This window comes from Lemur catta, chromosome 4, assembly GCF_020740605.2.
Source record: "Lemur catta isolate mLemCat1 chromosome 4, mLemCat1.pri, whole genome shotgun sequence".
In the NCBI taxonomy this organism is placed as follows: Eukaryota; Metazoa; Chordata; class Mammalia; order Primates; family Lemuridae; genus Lemur; species Lemur catta.
The window spans coordinates 87,450,896-87,474,418 of record NC_059131.1 but is presented as its reverse complement, the minus strand read 5'-3'; the positions used below and the strand labels follow the sequence as shown (position 1 = coordinate 87,474,418).

Sequence of the window (23,523 nt, the reverse complement as noted above, 5' to 3'; positions counted from 1 at the left end):
GTACTACACATCCATTGGGTGGATACTCTTGTGTCAGCATCATGGCTGGAGGGTGCACCACATGCCCGGAGATGAGCGGCTCGGTCCTTCTGCACAACACATGCAGTGGAGAAAATCAACTACTTTTCACATTTTTCTTCATACTTTGAAGTATTGTGTCAATTTCCTTCATGAGTGTGTATCATAGTTGCCAATATAAAAATGAAATCAAAATTAAAGACAACTGTGGGACTATATCCATAGAACTCACTTATAGGGCAATTTGGCAATTTGTAACAAAAGGTTTACAAAGTACATACCCTTTGCCTTATAATGATTTTAGTTTTGGAGTTTTGTTGTGGGTACATATGGATGTACAAAAAGCTATAAGGATATTCATTCAAGGATCACTACATTAGAGAAAAATTGGAAACAATGCAACTATCAACTGCAGGGGACAGTGAAATCAGTTAAGGTCCATTTACAGAAGGAAATCCTCCATATCTCTTAAAAATGATGTGTAGAAAACTATGCAATGACAACACAGTTGGAAAACAAAGCAGATAAAAGCAAAAAGTGGACTGATAAGAGCGCTGGGGAAATGATACATCCCTCGCAAACAGTAGCGACAGTAAGTACAGTTTTCAGGAACACAGTCGTTTCTCCGAGTTACCTCTGCTATTAAATACTTCAAAGGCAATGGCAAATGACAGGGGAAACCTGGCCGGTTCTAGAAAATGTACCATTATGTACAGTTATTTTCCAAAATAAATTGTTTGATCTTGGATTAGGGTAGGGCTTTTATGAAATAAAAACACACACGCTTCAGATGTCAGTCCCAATAATAAAGGGACGCAAAAGTCAATTCCGAGCAGGCACAGGCTTGGGGGCTCCTTTGTTCGCGAATGATTGTCAGGGTCCAAGTCGTGCCATGGAAGTTTGTCCTTGGAAGGCTTTGGGGGACTTTGCACAGCAGCACACTGTCTTCCTCCCGGCCTTCAGGGTGTCCCTAGGAGTCCTGCTGACAGCAGCCGATCTGCACGTCTCCGCGTGAAGCTCCAAGGGAGGGAGGGAGGAGGCGTGTGGCTGAAATCAGGATGAGTAAAACTAGCTCTGGCAGATTGGAGAGGGGAATGGCTCACAGAAGTTCTGATGAAACAGAATCAAAACAGAAAAACATGATACCGTGGATAATAATTTTTTAGTAACAAAATTTGTAACAGTCAGAGATTTAGCTAACACAGGCTGCCATTTATTCATTTGGGAAATACTTGTCACCCTATTTATTGGATGCAAGCACAGTTTAGGGGTGTGGCATGGTGTGTATGCCTGCGTCTGTGTGTGCATGTGTGAGAGATTTGAGGGGAGGGTGTCATGTAAAGATTGATAAAATACAGAACCTGCTCTCACAGATCCTATCTATAATGCAAGAAGGAGGACCATATTCTGTGTGATAGTTCTTCATGCATAGAGGAAGACATCTATGATACCTAACTCAGCAGGCATGGTGTGAGGTTCCAAAGATACAATTTCATGTGACGTACCAGACTTTACATTTGCGTGGCAATTAGTTGGCAATCAGTAAATGACACTATTATTGTTATTATTATTGCCTTTATTAATACAGGAAAAGAAAACAGGCAGCATCTTCTTGCACTCCCTTCCAATTCATGTAGGATATCAGAGGATTTGCATATTGGACCCATTTTCCTTCTCTATTAGTTTGCTATGGCTATAACAAAGTACTACTAACTGAGTGGCTTAAATCCTCAGAAATTTATAGCCTCTTACAATTGTAGCGGCTGGAAGTCCAAGAGCAAAGTGTTGGCAGGGCTGTGCTCCCTCTGAAGGCTCCAATGAAGAATCCTTCCTTGCCTCTTCCTAGCGTGTGGTGGTTTCTGGCTGTCCTTGGTGCTCCTTGGCTTGTAGCTGCATCACTCTAGTCCCTACCTCCCTCTTCATATGGCCTTTTCCCTCTGTGTGTGTCTCTCCTTATAAGGACATTAGTATTCAGATTAAGGGCACACCCTAATCTAGTAAAACCTCATTTTAGTTCGATTATTAATACGTCTACAAAGACTCTATTTACAAATTAACTCACACTCACAGGTACTAAGGCTTAGGACTTGAATATATATTTGGGGGAGACAATTCAATCCGCTACTCCCACCTTCTGGTAATAGGTCCCTCTTTGGATCTAGGAGGACCAATATGGCCCAGGATGGAAAGAGTGGGCATGTGACCCAGAACTGGCCACTCCCCTGGCCCAGAGATCGGTTTAGATGTGGACATTTATGTCCAAGTCAGACAATGAAACACAAACCTGAGATTTTTGTTGGAAATCTTGGAGAGGAAATCCCTCTTTCTGCTGGGCTAAACTGGGAGGATATGAGCCCAGCCCCACCCACTGTCACTACGTGGACAGAGTCTGCCCACAGGTGAGGTAGTCCTGCCTGCAGGGACCAAGTCCTGGTGACAGATCCTGCCGTACCTGACAGACGCTTCTGACTTTTCCAATTACAGAAGCCAATACATTCACTTTTTTTCTTAAGACATTTAAAGTAAGGTTTATTTTTCATTTCACTGCAGGCAAAAGAATCTTGAATAATACTCTGTCTTCATCCTCTCGTTTATATTTTCCTTCCTTCATGAAAAAAATATGTTGCACATCTGTGCAGCCATGTACTAGAAAAGACTCTCAAGCAGCTTACAAATCGAGTGTGGAGACACAGACAGGTGCTGTGGACCATCTGGGAGCATCAACAAGGTGTAACCTTGGTCAAGTTATGGCCTATCTGTGCCTATGTGTCCTCACCTAGAAAATGGGAACAATAGTAGTCTTTCTCTTAGGGGATTCTTGTAAGGATTACATGAGTTAATATTTACAAAGTGCTTGGAACGATGTCTGATAGATTCTTCATGACAGTTATTTGCTATTATTGAGCAGAAAATACTCTTCCTTAATTCCTCATAGGGACCCTATAGAATTAGTACTATTACCTGCTTTTGCAAATAAAAAAATCAAAGCTAACTTTGGTGATGTTACTTCCCCAGTTTGCACAGTGAGGAAGAGACGAAACTTGATAGAGAGTTTAGGGTGATTACAGAAGTCTCAATATCAGCTCTGAAATCTTTTGGGTATTAAATAATCAATGATGACAAAGGGCTTTACAGGTAATTGGCTCCTGGAAAAGAAGTCTCTAAAGTTATCAGATTTGTCCATTTTTTGTTTGTTCAATGCCTAGCATAGTATCTGAACTGTAAGTACCCAATAAATGCTTTCTTTTTTTAATGTCAATATTAAGGGGGCACAAATGTTTTTGTTACATGAATTGCTTTTATAATGCTTGAGTCATGGCTATAAGTGTGCCCATCACCCAAATACTGTTCACTGTACCTGTTAGATAGATTTTTGCACCTCCCCCCCCCCCCGCTTGATTTCCAGTGACTTTTACTTCCCTCTGTGCACATGTGTGCTCATCGGTTAGTTCCAATTTAATTGCGAGTACATGTGGTGTTTGTTTTTCCATTCTTAAAAATTTTTACTTAGGATAATGGTCTCCAGTTCCATCCAAATTATTGCAAAAGGCATTAATTCATCCTTTTTATGGCTGAGTAGTACTCCATGGTATACATATACCACATTTTGTTAATACACTCAGGAATTGATGAACACAGGTTGATTCTACATCTTTGCAATTGTGAATTATGCTACAATAAACATTTGCATGCAGATGTCTTTTTGATAAAATGATTTCTTTTCTTTTAGCTTGATATTCAGTAATGGGATTGCTGAATCAAATGGTAGGTCTACTTTTAGTTCTTTGAGGAATCTCCAAACTGTTTTCCATAAGGGTTGTACTAATTTTGCATTCCCACCAACAGTATATAAGTGTTCCCTTCTCTCTGCATCCACATCAGCTTCTATTGTTTTTCAACATTTTAGTAAAAGCCATTCTGACTGGGGTAAGATGATATCTCACTGTGGTTTTAGTTTGCATTTCCCTGATGATTAGTGACTTTAAGCATTTCTTTATATGTTTATTGGCCATTTGTCTATCTTCTTTTGAAAAGTTTCTGTTCATATCTTTTGCCCACTTTTTAATGGGGTTGTTTTGGTTTTTTTTTTTCTTGCTGATTTTCCTGAGTTTTTGGAGATTCTAGTTATTAACCCTTTAATAGGATGTGTAGTTTGCAAATATTTTTTCTCATTCTGTAGTTTGTCTGTTTTCTGTGTTGATCATTTCCTTAGCTGTAAAGAAGCTTTTTGATTTAGTCAAGTCCCATTTATTTATTTCTGTTGTTGCTCTAATTACCTTTGGGGTCTTAGTCATAAATTCTTTGTGTAGGTCAACACCTACAAGAGTTTCTCCTACATTTTCTTCTAGAATTCTTATGGTTTCCTTACATTTAAGTCTTTTATCTATCTTGAATTAATTTTTGTGGGTGGTGAGAGATATGCATCCTGTTTCATTCTTCTGCATGTGGCCATCTAATTTTCCCAGAATAAGGCTTCTTTTTTCCAGCGTATATTGTCTGTTTTGTCAAAGATCAGTGGCTGTATGTGGATATTTTTATATCTGGGTTCTCTGTTCTGTTCCATTGGTCTATATCTCTATTTTTGTGCCAATACCATGCTGTTTTGGTTACTATATACTTGTAATATAGTTTGAAGTCTGATAATGTAATGCCTGAAGATTTGTTCCTTTTGTTTAATATTGCTTTGGTGTTTTGGGCTCTTGTTCCAAAGGATGCATAGAATTTATTTTTTCTAGATCTGTGAAATATGACATTGATATTTTGGTGGGGATTGGATTGAATCTGTAAATCACTTTGGGTATTATGGATATTTTAACTGTTGATTCTACTTATCCATGAGTATAATTGCTTTTCCCTTGTGTCATCTGCAATTTCTTTCCTCAGTGTTTCATAGGTTTCTTTGTAGATATCTTTCACCTCCTTGGTTAAGTATATTCCTAGGAGTTTTATTTTCTTTGTAGCTATTGTGAATGGTATTGAGTCTGATTTGATTCTCAGCTTGATTGTTATTGGTGCATAGAAATGCTACTGATTCATGTACATTGATTTGGTTAACCTGAGACTTTGCTAATTTATTTATCAACTCCAGGAGTCTCTTGGTGGAGTCTTTGGGATTTCCTGAATATAAGATCATATCATCAGTGACAAGTCATAGTTTGACCTCCTCTTTCCCAATTTGGATACATTTTATTTCTTTCTCTTGTCTGATTGCTCTAGCTAGGACTTACAGCACTATGTTGAATAGAAGTGGTGATACTGGGCACTCTTGTCTTGTCCCAATTCTTAGGGAGAATGCTTTCAACTTTTCCCCATTCAGTATGATGTTGGCTGTGGGTTTGCCATATACAGCTTTTATAATTTTGAGATATATTCCTTCTATGCCTAGTTTGTTAAAGGTTTTTATCATGAAAGAGTGCTGGATTTTGTCAAATGCTTTTTCTGCATCTATTGAGATGATCATATGGTCTTTGTTTTTGCTTCTGCTTATGTGGTGAATCATATTTATTGATATATGTATGATGAACCATTCTTGTAACCCTGGGATGAAGTCCACTTGGTCATGGTCGATTTTTTATTTTTATGTGTTGTTGAATTGGTTTGCTAGTATTTTATTGATGATTTTTACATCTGTATTCATAAGGGATATTGGTCTGTAGTTTTCTATTTTTATTGTATCCTTTCCTGGCTTTGGTATCAAGGTGATACTGGCTTTGTAGAATGAGTTAGGAAGGATTTCCTCTTTCTCAGTGTTATGTAATAATTTCTACAGTATGGGTACCAGCTGTTCTTTGTAGGTCTGGTGAAATTTGTCTGCTTATCCATCTGGTCCAGGCCTTTTTGTTGTTATTATTGTTGGAAGATTTATTATTACTGCATCAATCTCACTGTTTGTTATTGGTCTATTCAGAAGTTCTGTTTCTTCCTGATTGAGTCTTGGGAGTTGTGTGTTTTCAGGAATTTGTCCATTTCCACTACGTTTTGTAGTTTATGTGCATAGAGGTTTTCATAGTATTTACAGGTGATATTTTGTATTTCTGTGGTATCATTTGGAATGTCTCCTTTTCCATTTCTGATTGAGCTTATTTGGGTTCTTTCTCTTCTTTTCCTAGTTAATCTAGCAAGATTTCTATCAATTTTGTTTATCTTTTCAAAAAACTAACTTTTTCTTTTGTTAATCGTTTTTGAAGTTTTTGTTTGTTTGTTTGTGTGTTTTCCATTTTGTTTTGTTCTGCTCTGACCTTAGTTATTTCTTTTTTTATGCTGGCTGTAGGTTTGGTTTGCTTTTCTTTTTCTTGTTCCTTGAGATGTGTCCTTAGATTGTTAATTTGTGATCTTTCTGTTTTCTTGATGTGGGCATTTAAGGCTATCAATTTTCCCCTTAGGATTGCTTTTGCAGAATACCATAGATCTTGATAGCTTGTGTAACCCTTGTTGTTCAGTTTGAAGAATCTTTTGATTTCCATCTTAATTTCATTATTGACCCAATAATCATTCAGCAGCAGGTTGTTTAATTTCCATGACTTAGTGTAGAATTGAGTGTTTCTCTTGGAATCAATTTCTAGTTTTATTTCACTGTGGTCTGAGAAGATACATGGTATTATTTCTATTTTTTTAAATTTTGTGAGACACATTTTGTGGCCTAAGATAAGATCAGTCTTGGAGAATGTTCCATGTGCTGATGAGAAGAAGGTATATTCAGTAGTTTGGGGGTAAAATGTTCTGTAAATATCTGTTAGGCCTGTTTATTCTAGAGTCCTATTTAAGTCTGGTGTTTCTTGATTTATTTTCTGCCTGGATGGTCTGTCCAGCTCTGTCACTGGGATGTTGAAGTCCCCAGCAATTATGATGCTGTCATTTATCTCTTTGCTTAGATATAATAGAATTTGCTTTATGAATCTGGGCGTTCCGATGTTAGGTGCATAAATATTTAGGATTGTTATGTCTTCTTGTTGAATTATTCCCTTTACCATTATATAATGACCATCTTTGTCTTTCTTTACCATTGTCAATTTAAGGTAAATTTTATCTGAAATGAGAGTGGCTATACTTCCTTTCTTTTGGTTTCCATTTGAGAGGAATATTTTTTTCCATCCCTTCAACTTAACCCTGTATGAGTTCTTGTGGGTTAGATGTGTTTTCTGGAGACAGCAGATATTTGGATTATATTTTGTTATCCATTCAGCCACCCTATGTCTCTTGAGTGGGGTATTCAGACCATTCACATTGATTGATAGGATTGATATGTGGGATTCTGTTCTGTTTATCATGTTGGGTAGTACCTTATTGCTTTGTTTACCCTCTTGTACTATTGTTTTATAGGAGCTCTGACCTTTGGCTTTTGGGTGGTTTTATACTGGTGCATGTCTATTGTGCTGATCTACATATAATGCAGTTCTGAGAGTTTCCTTCAGGGCAGGTCTGGACATGACAAATTCCCTCAGTGTTTGCTTGTCTGCAAAATTCTTTATTTCTCCCTCATATATGAAACTTAGTTTTGCAGGATACAAAATTCTGTGGTGGCAGTTGTTCTGCTTAAGAAAAATGAAGATGGGTCTCCAATCCTTTCTGGCTTGTAAGGTCTCTGTTCAGAAGTCTGCAGATAACCTGATGGGTTTTCCTTTGTAAATTACTTGATGTTTTCATCTCATGGCTACACCAGTTTCTGCTGCATATTGACTTTGGCCAGTCTGATGACTGTATGTGTTGGTGATTGCCTCTTTGCAATGAATTTCTCAGGTGCTCATTGAGCTTCTTGTACCTGGATGTTTACATCTCTAGCAAGACCAGGAATTTTTCCTCAATTATTCCCTCAAATAGGTTTTCCATCCCTTGTGCATTTTCTTCTTCACCCTCAGCGATGCCTATGGTTCTTATTTTTGGCTGTTTTACATAATCCCATAGTTCTTGTAGGCTTTGTTCAGTACAATGGGTTCCAGCTCTATCCACAATAATACAAGAGGTGCTATACCACTATTGTTTTTTGTGGCTGAGTAGAACTCCATGCTATACATATACCACATTTTATTAATCCACTCGTGTATTAACCGGCATTTGGGTTCTTTCCACATCTTTGCAATTGTGAATTTTGCGCCTATAAACATTTTAGTGTAGATGTCTTTTTTATAGAATGTCTTTTGTTCCTTTGAGTAGATGCCCAGTAATGGGATTGCTGGATCAAATGGTAGTTCTACTTGTAGCTCTTTGAGATATCTCCATATTGACTTCCACAGATGTTATACTAGTTTCCATTCCCATCAGCAGTGTATGAGTGTTCCTGTCTCTCCACATCCATGCCAACATGTATTGTTTTGGGACTTTTTGACAAATGCCATTATCACTGGAGTTAAGTGATATCTCATTGTGGTTTTGATTTGCATTTCCCTGATGATTAGAGATGTTGAGCATTTTTTCATGTGTTTGTTTGCCATTAGTCTGTCTTATTTTGAAAAGTTTCTGTTCACGTCCTTTGCCCATTTATTGATGGGGTTGCTTGATGTTTTTCTTGCTGATTTTACTGAGTTCTGTATAGATTCTAGTTATCAGTCTTTTATTGGATGTGTAACATGTGAATATTTTCTCTCATTCTGTAGTTTGTCTGTTTGCTCTTGTGACAGTTTCCTTGGCTGTGCAGAAGCTTTTTAATTTGATCAGGTCTCATTTATCTATTTTTGTTGTTGTTGTGATTGCCTTTGGGGTCTTCTTCATAAATTCTTTCCCTAGGCTAATGTGTGCAAGAGTTTTTCCAACATTTTCTTCTAGACTTCTTATAGTTTCATACCTTAGGTTTAAGTGTGCTATCTACCGTGAGTTGATTTTTATAGGAGATGAGAGGTGCGGAACCTGTTTCAGTCTTCTACATGTGGCTATCCAATTTTCCCAGCATCATTTATTGAATAAGGATTCTTTTCCCCAGTGTATGTTTTTGTCTGCTTTTTCAAAGATTAGATGGGTATATGGGGATGGTTTTATATCTGGGTTCTCAGTTCTGTTCCATTTGTCTATGTCTCTGTTCTTGTGCCAGTACCATGCTGTTTTAGTTACTGTAACCTTGTAATATAGCTTGAAGTCTGGTAAATGGATGCCTCCCAATTTGTTCTTTTTGCTTAAGATTGCTTTTTCTATATGGGGTCTTCTCTGGTTCCATACGAAGTATAGAATTATTTTTTCTAGATGTGTGATAAATGATGTTTGTATTTTAATAGGGATTGCATTGAATCTATAGATCACTTTGGGCAGTATAGACATTTTAATAATGTTGATTCTGCTGACCCATGAGCATGGTATGGTTTTCCACCTGTTTACATCTTCTGCTATTTCTTTCCTCAGTGTTTCGTAGTTCTCCTTGTAGAGGTCTTTAACCTCCTTGGTTAAATATATTCCTGGGTATTTTATTTTCTTTGTTGCTATTGTGAAGGGTATTGAGTCTTTGATTTGGTTCTCAATTTGACTGTTGTTGACATATAGGAATGCTACTGATTTCTATATGTTGATTTTGTGGCCTGAGACTTTACTGAATTTGTTTATCAATTCCAGTAGTCTCATGGCAGAATCTCAGGGGTTTTCTAGATATAAGATCACATCATCAGCAGAAAGCAATAGTTTGACCTCTTCTGCCCCCATTTGGATGCCCTTGATTTCCTTCTGTTGTCTCATTGCTCTGGCTTAGACTTCCAGCACTAAGTTGAATAGAAGCAGTGATAGAGGAACCTTGTCTGGTTCCAGTTATAAGCAGGAATGCTTTCAATTTTTCCTGGTTCAGTATGATATTGGCTGTGGATGTCTCATATGTAGCTTTTATCATTTTTAGGTAAGTCCTATCTATGCCTATTTTGTTAATTGTGCTTATCATAAAACATTGCTGAATTTTGTCAAATGTTTTTTCTGCATCTATTGAGAGGATCATATGGTCTCTCTTTTTGCTTCTATTTATGTGGTGAATTACATTTATAGGTTTGCTTATGTTGAATCATCCCTGCATCTCTGGGATGAAGCCCACTTGGTCATGACGAATTATTTTTTTGATACGCACCTGAATTCAGTTTGCTAGGATTTTGTTGAGAATTTTTGGATCTATATTCATAAGGGATATTGGTCTGTAGTTTTCTTTTTTTGTTGCATCCTTTCCTGGTTTTGGTATCATGGTGCTGTTGGCTTCATAAAACGTGTTGAGGAGGATTCTTGCCTTCTCAGTGTTGTGGAATAATTTCTGCAGGATAGGTACCAGTTCTTCTTTGTAGGTCTGGTAAAATTCGGGTGTGAAATCATCTGGTCCTGAGACTTTTTTTTTTAGAAAGATTTTTTTATTGTTGCTTCAATTTCAGTACTTGATATTTGTCTGTTCAGGAAATCTATTTCTTCCTAATTGAGCCTAGGGAGGCTGTGTTTTTCTAAGAATTTGTCCATTTCCTCCACATTTTCAAGTTTATGTGCATAGAGATTTTTGTAGTATTCATAGATGATATTTTGTATTTCTGTGTATCAGTTATAATTTCTCCTTTTTCATTCCTGATGGAGCTTATTAGAGTATTTTCTTCTGTGCTTCTCATTAATTTAGCAAGAGATGTGTCAAGTTTGTTTATTTGTTCAAAGAACCAACTTTCTATTTTATTAATCTTCCTATAGATTTTTTATATTATCACTTTTATTTAGTTCTGTTCTGGTTTTGTTATTTCTTTTCATCTGCTGGGTTTAGGGTTGTTTAGCTCATCTTTTTCTAGTTCTTTGAGATGACTCATTAGATTGTTGCTTTGAGATCTTTCTGTCTTTTGGATGTAGGCATTTGTGTATAAATTTTCCTCTCAGGACTGCTTTAGCTGTGTCCCACAGATTTTAATAACTTGTGCCTCCTTTACCATTTAGTTCAAAGAATATTTTGATTTCCATCTTAATTTCCTCCTCAATGCAATTACTTCATGTAGAGATAAGAGTTTCTGTTGAAATTGATTTTTAATTTTATTCCACTGTGGTCTGAGAAGAGGCATGGTATAATTTCTATTTTTTAAAAATTGTTGAGACATGCTTTGTGACCTAGGATATGGTCAGTCTTAGAGAATGTCCCATGAACTGATGAGAAAAAGGTATATTCAGTGGTTTTTGGGTAGAAAGTTCTGTGTCAGTCAGGCCCGTTTGTTCTAGAGTTCTGTGTAAGTGCATTGTTTCTTTGTTTATTTTCTGTGTAGGATGTGTCCTGTTCTGTCAAAGGGGTGTTGAAATTCCCGGCTATTACATTGTTGCTGTTTATCTGTTTGTTTAGATCAAGTAGTATTTGCTTTATGAATCTGAGTGCACCTGAGTTAGGTGCATAAATATTTAGAGTTGTTATGTTTTCTTTTTGAATTGTACCCTTCATTTTTATATAGTGATCATCTTTGTTTTTCATACTTTTGTTGATTTGAAGACTCAGTTATCTGAAATCAGAACTTCTATGCCAGCATTGTTTTGGCTTTCATTTGTATAGAATATTGTTTTCAATCCCTTCTCCTGAGTCTGAATGCATCGTTGTGGGTTAGATGTATTTCCTGAAGACAGCAGATATTCAACTTGTGTATATTGATCCATTTGGCCAGCCTATGTCTCTTTCATGGACAGTTCAAGCCATTCGCATTTCTTGAAAGAATTGATAAGTCAGGCAAGTTTCTGTTCATCCTGTTGAGTTGAACTTGCTTGCTTTGTTTTCTCTCTTGAGCCATTGTGGTATCTGACCTTTGACCTTTAGCTTTTGGATGATTTTATACTGGTGAGTATTTATGGTGCTGGTCTGTGTCTAATGCTATTCTAAATACTTTCTGGACAACAGGTCTTATCTTGATGAATTCTCTCAGTCTTTGCTTGTCTGAGAAAGTCTTTATTTCTCCTTCATATAAAAATCTCAATTTTGCAGGATACAAGATTCTAGACTGGGCATTATTCAGTTTGAGAAGAGTGAGAAGGGGGCCCCTGTGTCTTCTGACTTGTAACATCTTAGTTGAGAAATCTACAGTTAGTCTGATGTGTTTTCCTTGCTTCTTTCACCTTACAGCTTTTAGGAGAGCCTCTTTTGTGTTTATTTTGGCCAGTCTAATGACTATGTGCTGTGGTATCTTCCTGTTTGCAATGAATCTCCTAGGAGTCCTTTGAGCTTCTTGTACCTGGATATCTAGATTTTTAGCAAGGCCTGGGAAATTTTTTTCCGTTATATCCTAAAATAGTTTATCTAACCCTTGTGTATTTTCTTCTTAACCCTCAAGGATGTCTATAATTCTTATGTTAGGCTTCTTCACATAATCCCACATTTCTTGTAGGCTTTGATCTTTTCTCTTATTTCTCTGCTTTCTGTGACTGACTTGTTTAATTGAAAGGTGTTATCTTCAATCCCTGAGATTCTTTCTTCTGTTTGCTCTACCCTATTCTTGAGACTTTCCACTGTGTTTTGTAATTCCTTGAATAAATTCTTCATTTCCAGAAGTTCTGTTCAATTTTTCTTTAATATTTCAATTTCTTTAGTGAATTTTTCTTCCAAGTCCTGGATTTTTTTTGTGGTTTCTTTGTGTTACGTATCCATTTTCTCTTGCATATCATTGAGTTTTCTTACAATCCATGTTTGAATTTCTTCTTATGTCATTTTAGTGTTCTGAATTTGGTTTATATTCATTGCTAGAGAGCTGGTGTTCCCCTTTGGGGATGTCCTTTCAGTTTGATTCTTCATACTTTCAGAGTTCTTTCACTGACTGCTTCCCATCTGGAGCAGCTATTACTTCTTACTTTTAGGTTTTCATTTAGATAATGACACCCCCAATTTAGTCTCTGAGCCAGTAGGTGGTGTTTCTGCATGAGATTTAACCACGCCCTGTGTGATGAGTCAGTAAATGCAGTTAAAGGGCCTGCAAATTGACCTCCCTGTCAGTAGGTGGTGCTTTCCAGGAGGAGCAAGCTACAGTGTTGTTTTTCGTTCAGATAACCACTTCTAGTTCCTCTGGAGAGGCATTCTAGTGCCTCAGGTTGTGGGTGGGGCCCTGGGACTTTCAGGTGTGTTCTTTTTCTCCACTCCTCAGGGACAGGTTGGGTAGTGACTCTGGGCGGGGGCTGGGTTTGGTGAGCCTGCCCTCAAGCTCCACAAATGCTTTTAGCTGGGGTCAAAGGTCTGTTCTCTGCTTCTGGGCAAAGCTGCCAGGGAGGTGCTGAAATGGCCCTACTCAGCTAAAAAGTCTGCATGTGGAGGTGGGGGCCATTGGAGACCCATAGTCTGGAGTAGGCCTTGTTTCTTTCCACCTTTCCCTATTCTGTGGTTTTGCCTGGGCCTCTGCCAGTGGAACATCAAGCTAGCGGAGCTCCCCTGACTATGATGCAAGCTGGGAGGTTCCCTGCCCATGGTCAAGGCCTGAGCTGGGAGCGTGACCTTCCCATGGGAGGAGGGCTGCCCCTCAAGCTCACTGCAGCCAGGACCCACTCTGATCTGCCCCTGAGGGCACACACACCTCAGCAGACTAGTTCACAAATATCCCTTCTGTGCCCCAGGGCAGTGTGATCAAGATCTGAATGTATGGTATTTGGCTTGCAGACTTGTCCCCCAGGCCCCGGTGACCAATTGCTGACCCTGCTAGAGAGAATAATGCTGGTCTCAAGTCACCACGGGGTGCCCAAGCTGGATCAATGTCTCTCCACCTGGGAATTTGCCCCGCTCTGGTGGAGTCACCAGGCAAGCAGCACCTGGGAGGCACAGCAGGTAGGGAGCTCACAGTCTGAGTACCCTTTAGTCTGCTGCAGGGCCCCAAAAGGAAAGGTTCCATTCTCTGTGGATGCCTTTGGGTGGTGGCTAAATTGTCTCTCTTGGCAGCCTCAGGTAGGAGAGGGGATGGGAGAATGAAGCAATATGGCGCCTGCAGATGGGTTCAGGCCTGTGGGGCCTGGAGGTATCCCAAGGGACCTGGGAGCCTGGTGCCCTGTCCGCAAGAGGCCCACCACTCACTACTGGCAGCCATCTCTGGGCTGGTGTTAGCAGGTCTCTCCAGCAGCTCAGGAGTCCACCAACATTCTGAGATGCAAGGGGGAGGAAATTTAACTGCTCCACCTACCCTTGTGACTGGTCTCCAAGCCTCTCAGAGTTTAGACCCTGCCAGTACCTTGCTCCTTCCAGTTCTGCTCCGCAACCTCTTCCTGTGGCATCTCCTGTAGGTTCAGGCACCATTCCTTCTGAACCTCATCTGATCTAAGTTTGTCTGCCTGTTTTTTTTCTTTTCACTTTCATCTAAAATCTTTCCTTCTCGTAGAGATGCTCTGGCCGGAGCTATTTCTCATCCACCATCTTGCCTATCCCCAACATCTTTTTTCTGTCTCTGCTTTCACAGAGTTTCTTGACTCTGCTTGATTTCAAATGTTTTCATTTCCAGAGTGTCCCCTCTGCTTGGCATGGCCTTTCTCAAACTTTCATTTTTGTCTCTGTAACTGATCTTTGAGTATGAACATAAATGCCAACTCCTCTGTGAAGCCTTCTTTGATTTAACTGGTTTGAATGAATCCCTCCTGCCTTTAAAGCTCTTTGTAAATTAGCATATTTTTGTAAATTAGCATAGTAGAAATTTGAAGATGTCTACCACATTATGCCTTAGATTTTTTTCCTGCCCCATCCCTAGTGCTAATGCCTACTCTTTATCTGATTCTGTCCTCTATGCTTTACATTTAGCTCTGAGATTAATTCCTATTGCCTCTTCTAATAACAACAGTAATAATTATGAGCACTTACTAAACGCCAGACATTGTTCTAATCAGTTTACGTGTATTAACATATGTAGTCCTCATTAGAATCATAGGATTGCAATTAGCCCCATTTTGCTGATGAGAAAACTGAGGCACAGAGGGGTTAAGTACCCAAAGTCATGTGGCTGAAATCAGGAGTCAAGATTTAAGCCATGTCAATGAGGCTCCAAAGTTTATTGTTTAAAAGATTATCCTAGATTGTCTCTCTACTGTACAGACCCTGAAGCTGGGGTTCAGTTCTGTGTTTCCTTTGGTCTTGTTCCTGGGCTATATTCCTAGCACCTGGCATTGTGCTTAGTAGGGGTTCAATATGCACTGTTGAATGAATGAAGCATATTTTTTCATGTCTATGAGTCACTTGAAGGCAGACACCATCCCTTCTTTGTCTTTGTTATGTCTGTATCTTTGTTTCTCTTTATCCCTCACCATGCCTCAGCTGTACCTTGCCTATACCTATTAGTTAAATGCTTATCTAACTAATAAGAGGCAGAAAAAAGTGTAGGGCACAGAATTATGTAACGAAGGGCAGAGGAGGAAACTGAAGAGTGGTAAGAACACTAACTTTCTGAAGCAAACAGAGCTTGGTTGAAGGATTTGGAAAGGAAGCAATGGGGTAGATTAAGGAAAAGGACAATGAAGGGACCAGGAAGGTAAATGCAAATTGGGAGCACTGCATAGTGAAGGCCACGGAGTGATGAAGTCCATGGTGGATCTACAAGCACTACAGGTCCTGCTACACATTGCAATGCAGACAGGGATGGGGCCAAGGGTGGCCGGAGCTTACGATTTACCAAGAGAAGATGAAAATCTGGATTGCATGTAAAATCCTTCACATTTTAAACTGTAGGCAAGTATTTCACATTAAAGGAACAATAATTATTCTGCAGGTTAAACTTGAGGTGAGTGTGACTAGATGAGGTCCCAAGCATAAAGATCAGGCCAGCTTTTAGAGCACCTTGAACATCTACGTGAAGACTTTGGGAACTTATTCAGTACTCCACATGCAAAAAAATGTCTAAAAGAGCATGGCTTAATCTTTGGGTGTAACAGAACTGTTGTGTTGGGGGCTAGACTTGTTTGCTTGCTTGGATTTCCCTATGGTTTTCTGAAGAAGCTGATTTACAGTCTTAAAATGAGCACTTCATTTCCTTCCCTTCTCAGGCCCAGCCAGAAGAAAAGTCATAGCTGGTCCCTCACGGAGCAGGAGAGAAGACAGACGAACCAGTGACAAAATCAACTTGGTAGCCTGCTGGTGCGAAGGATTAAACACCCACTGGTGTGGCTTTGGGTGTGTGTAGTGGGAGATTTGGGACAGTAAGAAACATGGGAGTGGTTTGGGAAGGCTTCGGGGGAGGGGTCAAAGCAAGGCAGGGGGACACGGAGGACTGAAATTAATCAAGATGAAAAATAAAACCCAGGTGATGGGAGCTACTTCACCCTCTTGCCTCTTCTTCCCTTTAATCAAGTCTACTTGAGTGCTTACAGTGGGCTTGGCACCACACTGGCCACAGGGGGCAAAACAAAGATAGGGGGGTAATGGATGATGAGAATTAGTTAATGGGTTCAATGTATTTTTGGGTGATGGATACCCTAAAGCTCTGACTTGACCAAGACACAATCTGTGCATGTATCAAAATTGCACACGTACACTATAAATTTGTACAAATAAAGACATTTTCATCCTTTAATCTGCTTTAAAACAAAACAAACCAGAGATGTCCTCAAGATGAGGATGAAGCTAGCCTCTGAGCAGCAAAATGCCTAAGACCTAGACAGTCAGGCAAATTGGGTGTCAGTCTCATCTCTGTCACTTATTGGTTGCATAGCCTTGAAAAACTTTCTTAGCCTCTTGAAGCCTCAGTTTCCTTAACAGTAAAATGGAGACATTAATCAAATCAATCCCATAGATTTCCTGTGAGATTAATGAAGAATAATTGTGTAGACCACTTAGCACAGTGTCTGGCACATAGGAAGTACTGAACAAGTGGCAGTCGTTGTTACTTTTATGCACAAATCCTCTAACAGAAGAATATAGAAGGTACACTGCTGACCCAAAGGGGGAAATGATTTTCTATCTCTTCCTTTTATGTACATCAGAGCATATACTATAATTTGAACTGATGTCCCCAGATGCTTACTATTTCTCCAAAACCGACTTCCCCTTATCCTCACTAGGTTGCAAAGGGCAGGATGGCAGGTGGCCCATCTGCTATGTCACCATGGCCTCCCCAAAGTCCCCTAGCACCTAAGCAGATGTCAGGTACCTAATAATGATAACATTGTTTGAGCAATGGGTTTTAATACATTCAGCTGTATTAGTTAATCCTTTGCAACAATCTTATGGTCTAGTTACTATCATCGTACCCATTGTACAAATGAGATGACTGAGGTGCAAAGAGGTTGAGTCCTTTGCTTAAGTTCACACGGCCGGTAAGGGGTGGTGGTGCTTGCTATAGCCTGTGCCTCACCCACTGTGAATGGAATACCTGCTAAGTAAATAAAGTAATGAATGCGTAAGTGAAAAAAGTTTATGAGGGAGGAGACAATTTAGTTGGCTAGAAGGATGAGTAGGAATTTGCAGGCAAATGAGAAATCAAAGTACAGATGTGGTCATGTATGAAAGAAGATTGTAACTTCAGGAGGATCAAGTATAGCAAATGAATGAATGAACAAATGAATAAACAAATGAATAAATAAATGTGTGTGTATGTGTGTGTTTCAGAACGTGAGAACGAAAGAGCAAGTGTGAGTCTTAGGCCTGTGTGCTGTGTCCCTAAGGAACTTGGACATTTTCCCACTGGCAGCAGAAAAACAGCAAAAATAAAAACATGAGACATCAGCTTCGCTTATCTACAATCAACATTCTGATTAGAATGAGGACAGACCCCAACGTATGTACAATTATTAATGTCAATTAAGAACAAAATTAAAACATGAAAAAAAAAGAAGAGAACTGTGAATCTGTGAGAAGGGAGACCAGTTTGTAGACTCTGGAAGTAGCAGGGATGAGGCACCATGGATATGGATCAAGCATTGTCAAGTTTCAGATAGTTCTGAATTTGGAGTCTTTAGGTATTAACAGCAAGACATAGTTCCTGTTATAACTCGGAATGGTCCACAAGAACTAATGAGAGCAAAACTTACCCTTACTCAGAAAGGGACTCTTTCCCTAAATGGACTTTTGAGCTGTTCCATTTTTGATTACGATTGGGCTGCATGCGCCTGCCTAAGTGTTACTTTGATTCTTGCTCTGAAATGGCCATGTTAACACAAACTCAGGCAGTCTCCAACGTCTTTAGTTTGGGAGTTTACCACTAGGTTTTGCAATGGCCGCCATACCAAAACATAAATCACGCCAAAATTGTTTGAAATCCTGTCTTTAGAAGGTTGTGTGTTTTGACAAACCTTGCAGCAAATTTGGTCCAGCTTTTGGATTTGTAATGAAACCTGAAACCAAGCATGCTAGCCTGCCTTGGGGTCTCCTAGCACAAGTTCCAAGCAGCCTTAGTGTAATACCTAGCCTAATCTCATCCTGGCAAGCAACTTTACTGTGTTGGGCTGCGCTGCTGGAAGTATGGAGTGGACTCTGCAAACATTTCTTGCAATTGTGGGAAAGGACTGATCAAGACAGCAATTTGGGGACATTTCGGTGCCTGAGTACTTTTAAGAGTGTAAATTGCAGAATTAGCAATACCTTATCCTCTGTTGGCTAGTGACTTGGTGATACCCAAGCCATGATTGGGGCAGAAAGTTAATTAATCTGCTTATTAAAAAGAGGAAATGTCTCATTTGCATACATTTGCATTCAGGTCTTGCATTCATCATGCTTTTTTGGTGGTCTTTTGCTTTATTTCTTTAATACCACCGTCCTAGCTAGGTGTTAACTCAATACATTTAAATTTTTTGTGGATAGGCTTTAAGTGCCATATATCTGGTTATCATTGGTTCTAGCAGAATTTGATCATCTTTTAGATCCCTTAATTCTCTGTAGGGATTCTTCCCCCTCCCATGGGCTGTTGGTTTTTCTTCCAGTTAACACATACACCCATTGGGAAAAGATTTATACACATAACCAATTATGGAAAATAAAGACTTTGTCTCCATCAGAGTTGGACATGTTATTGGGGATGGTTCATTCAATTATCTCAGCAATTTCCTACTCAGCTGAATTTTCCATGGTCATTTTGGTAGGAGTTTTCTCCTTCTTTGCTTTTCCTACCTTATTGGGAGGTCTGTTTTTGGATTTTTTTTTCCCTCCTAGGAGGAAAAGACCGTTGTCCTATAAGTATATTTTAGACATTCTACATTCAGAATGATTGTTTTTACCTTAAAATGCTCAGGTAACCTCCAAGGAGCGGGCTGGGAAGAAAGGTGATTGGGGAAGGCTGGGGTGTGGAGGGGGCAGAATGCAAAAGAATAGAATAAGCTCTTGGAACAACAGCAAGTAAAGCAAAACTATATGGGGAGATCAGTGCCAAGATAAATCTTGGCATGTGAGTGAATCACCAGCCCAAATTTGGGGGACCATGGTGCCTGTGTTTCTTTATTTTGTAGTAATCACATTTCTGATACATTACAACAGTGTGGCTGTCAGGGGTGAGTGCTCAGGCAGCGGTTAAACCACCTCTATGCTAACAAGCTTAGCAATCGGGTTGTGAAGGGTCCTGGCTGGAGGAAAAAAAAATTAAAACCAAACCTTAGACCTCTTGTCAGACTGTGCAGAGAATTATATTTTTGAACTAGTCTACAGTGTGGACAGGAAATGACCTCTCCACAAACTGCTTCTTTAAAAACAAGCAGTGGTGCCTAAAGCTATCCAGCTTCTCTCTCTCTCTCTCTCTCTCTCTCTCTTTCCTCTCCCTCCTTTCCTCCCTACCAACCTCCCTCCCTCCCTCTCTGGAGCTCCTGCTCTCTCCCTCTCCCTTCTCTCGCGCTCTCCCTCCCTCCCTCCCTCTCTCCCTCCCTCCTCGGGCTCTCCCTCTCCTCTCCTGCTATAGAGGGCTCCGACAGCAGTTCCCAGCCAGTGTGCTCAGCCTGCCTGCCTGCCTCTGTGTGTGTGTGAGCGTGTGTGCGTGCGTCTACTTTGTACTGTGAAGAACACAGCCCATGTGCTCTGCATGGACGTTACTGATACTCTGTTTAGCTTGATTTTCGACAAGCAGGCAAGATGTCCAGCACACCACATGACCCCTTCTATTCTTCTCCTTTCGGCCCATTTTATAGGAGACATACACCCTACATGGTACAGCCAGAGTACCGAATCTATGAGATGAACAAGAGACTGCAGTCTCGCACAGAGGTAAGTACTTCAATCCTGGGTATGTGTTTGTGTATTTTTTTTTAAACTGTGCATGGGCTTTTCCTAGGGTTTCTGGCTAATTCTATGGGAAGTGTCCCACTAGATACTACCACGTATGTGGGAATGAGCGCCAGCATGAATCCACTAGTTTGAACAGTGGATTTCCAGGCACAGCAACTCTTGGAGCAGGGGACAGTTTCTGCCGGAATCTTGAAAGAGACAACCCCAGCGCTTGCTTCACATGCTGGGTCTCCAGAAATGTTGCTTTCCCAGAACTCTGATGTTTGCAGGCTGAGTCGGTCCTGTTGGTATTTCTTGAGATATAATTCCAAGGGATTTTGTCATCATTTGCATACAGTATTTTTTTTTTCCTTTTTACAAATCCCAGAGGAAGTCTGCTTTGACCTGCATTTGCTTTTCAAAGTCACCAACATTGAGGTAAAGGGGGCAGAAGAGTAACCCTGCCTACTTTTCAGAACTAGTCCTGGAGGGACACGCATTTGTGTATTTCTGTGTTAAATTCAGAAACCAGTTGCTTGGGGCAAGGGGATTCTTGACTTTCTCCTACCGCGGTGGCAGAGCCTCCTAAGCACTCTACCTTAGGACAGGAGCAGGCTCAGTGGACAAGTCACCCTAATTTTTGCATATTTGGGATCTGGTGCCCGAGAGAGGGAGACTCAGCCTCCTAGGCAGGCATGGAGCAACTCTGGGAGCAGAGAGAACAGGACTTTCAGAACTTTCTAAATGCAAAACTCCAGGCTCGCCTCCTGCAATTTAAATATTTAATGTTAGTTGAGTTTTTCTCTGTGCTAGCTCAGCTGAGGTCTGACTGCTGGGTTGTCCGTCTGCCTGTAAGTTGGGGCTTTGTGCTGAAGTGTTCTGAAAAGGAGTTTGTTATAGGTGCACCAAAGTCACTTTAGGAAGTATAAATTGCTAGGAATTTGGTTTTCTCTGCAGAGAAGAAATACCCAGAAGATTTATGCCAAAGAGGTTTTAGGGAATAGCGTTGGTGGAATTTTAGATTGAAGATTGACTTCTAACTCTGGAAAGAGACTCACTTAAGTTTGTATTATAAAATAAAACACATTTGCCTGAATTGTCAATGGAGCCATAGAGAATTCATGATGTTTAATGTATTTAATGCAGCTAACAAGATGTGACCTGCTTTCTGATTGGCTAACTGCTGGACAAGGACTTATGTTTTTTTAAAAGCTGGGCTGTCTATCTTTGCTATTTTCTTTATATGTCAATACACCATAGATATTAAATATAATAGCTCGTACTGTTGTTCTCTCTAGAAGCCAGGAGCTTCCATAGAAGTGCAAACTCTGTTTTGCTTAGGGTGGTGAGCTATTGGCAGTAACTGATGTTTGTGTGTGTTGTTTTGTGTGTGTGTGTGTTACAGTTTGTATATTTCTTTCAGATCTTTGCAACTGTGTGTTGGAATCTTAAATTCCTGCATAAACTGTTGGTTGACATAGCCTGTTTTCAGAATTAGGAGGATAGAAAATGTCTTATAGTTCAGGTACACAATAATTGCAATACAAATTTTGGGGGAAAAGTCTCTTTAAAGTATGATTAATTTTTAAAAAGAGAGAGGGTCCATTATGGCTCAATTCTTGAAAAGCAATAAGATCTAAAAATAACCTGTGTCTACCTTACATTTTAGAAAGTTTTTGAGGAGTTGCAGAAAGAGATTTTTCTCCCATCCTCTTGCAGCTTTCTCTGGTATCTGTGTGCCCCTGTGGCCTTAACACTTGGCCAGTTCTCAGCTAGGAGACTTATCTGCAAGATTCCCCTGGCCCTCATAAAAATCCTTGCAGTGCAATCCAGTCCCTTATTTGTTTTACGTTTGAGACAGGACATTTGAAAAGAACCCCATTACTAGTATGGTTTTTGAAAATGGCATGTTATTTTTTGTGAGAGCTAAACTCAGGAACTCCTAACTTTTGGATCGTTAGGTATTACTTTTAAAGATTTAGCTCAGAGTAGGAAAAAAAAAAAAAAAACCTACTTCATAGCTTAAGAACCAAGAGAGGAAAGCTTCCTATGACAAATCTTAAAGATTTTTTAAACCTCTGTGCCTGTGACATTAAAGTGCTATGAATTATTTTCTGGTGTGTTCTAGAGCCAACCCCTATACATTCCCCCTTGCCTTAATTCGATCATTTTTATAATTATCCAAATAATTGCCCCAACACTTCTTTTTTCTTTGCCAAGCAATAAATGGTGTCATGAACCCAATACCACAGATTTGTTTTCATTTCATATAAAGAAAAGAGAGAATCAAATAATTGTTCCTAAGACATTTAAATCTTAACAGTAAATATTAAATTTTGATCATGACGTGTCCTTAGTAAAACATAACTTTTCATGAAAAGTTACACTATGCCTTTAATCAATGATTGCTATTTATGATAAAGCTGTTCTGAGCCCTGGCAAGGAATTGGCTAGAATAAAGTACAGTGATACCCAGCAAGAGTTATCAGTTTATTCACACACAAAATCAAATAGATTGTTGAGTGATTACTTTTAGAATTTAACCAATGCATACAACCATTTTGGGCCAGAGCGACTCATCTTTCTCCTCTCTCTCTCTCTTTTTTTGGCTCCTACTCTTATAGTATGTAGTATTATTTTATTAACTCTAAATATCATACACATACACATACACACACACCCTTGTGTAATACTCGCAAGTCTCCATTCCTTTTGGAACAAAGACTTGGCTAGAAAGAAATTTTAGCAAATCAGTTTTTGATGAAGAAATTACTACAATTTAAACCTCAAGTTTGCAGAAATTTCCTAGAAACCGCTTTTTTTTATGGAAAGAAACTAGCAAAGAACCATGATGTTTAGCTACTCTCCTTCCATAGCTGACCCCAGGGCATTCTCTCATGGGGGTTGATGCATTTCTCTCAATTCAATCAAATCAAAGTCCTTCAGAAGCTGGATAGTTTTAGTTTAAAGAGAACTGGATTGGGAGTTAATCCTGTTTCTAACTCTTACTAACTAGTTGGCATGGGTCTTGGTTCGTCATCTGCAAATTACTGGCAGTGGAAAATTCAGATTGGTTTTCTTTAGTAAGAGACAGTATTATGAAATAGAGTTAAGAGTGCAGACATTATTTCTTTGCTCATGGTATTTAGTTCAAAATCACAAATGGTACTGAAATAATCGTGTAATAGTGAAGAAAATTGGAAGGCTCAGCTCCTGTCAAGCAGTCTTGTTTAAAGCTAGCACTTAGAGCAAGCAGTTCCTGCACAAAGTAGGTACTCAGTAAACATTTGTTGACTAGCCAATCAATGAATCAGTAGATGAAAGCAGAGAGAGAGAGTTTGAGAGCCCATGCATTGAAATTAGCACCTTCCCTGAGAAACACAATTCTGATGCTTTTGGGGCCTGGTGCCTCCTGTTGAGCTGAAGCTGCTTGGGGCATCTGCTTCCCACTCCCTTTGAAAGTGCTCATCCCA

General features: G+C 39.5%; 1 protein-coding gene across 9 annotated transcripts in view; it reads left to right on the top strand.

The window, feature by feature from the left end:
* Positions 1-19,608: 19,608 nt before the first annotated feature.
* The window catches only part of LDB2 (LIM domain binding 2), a 365,026-nt gene continuing 361,111 nt past the window's right edge, over positions 19,609-23,523 (top strand). For 8 of the 9 annotated variants that reach the window (XM_045550421.1, XM_045550419.1, XM_045550420.1 and 5 more), the window contains exon 1: positions 19,616-20,050. In XM_045550421.1, coding sequence (XP_045406377.1) covers positions 19,919-20,050 — 132 coding nt within the window. In that variant the 5' untranslated portion in view covers positions 19,616-19,918. Of the gene's footprint in view, positions 20,051-23,523 lie in introns of all 9 variants that reach the window. The other variant, XM_045550418.1, reaches the window with a different exon arrangement.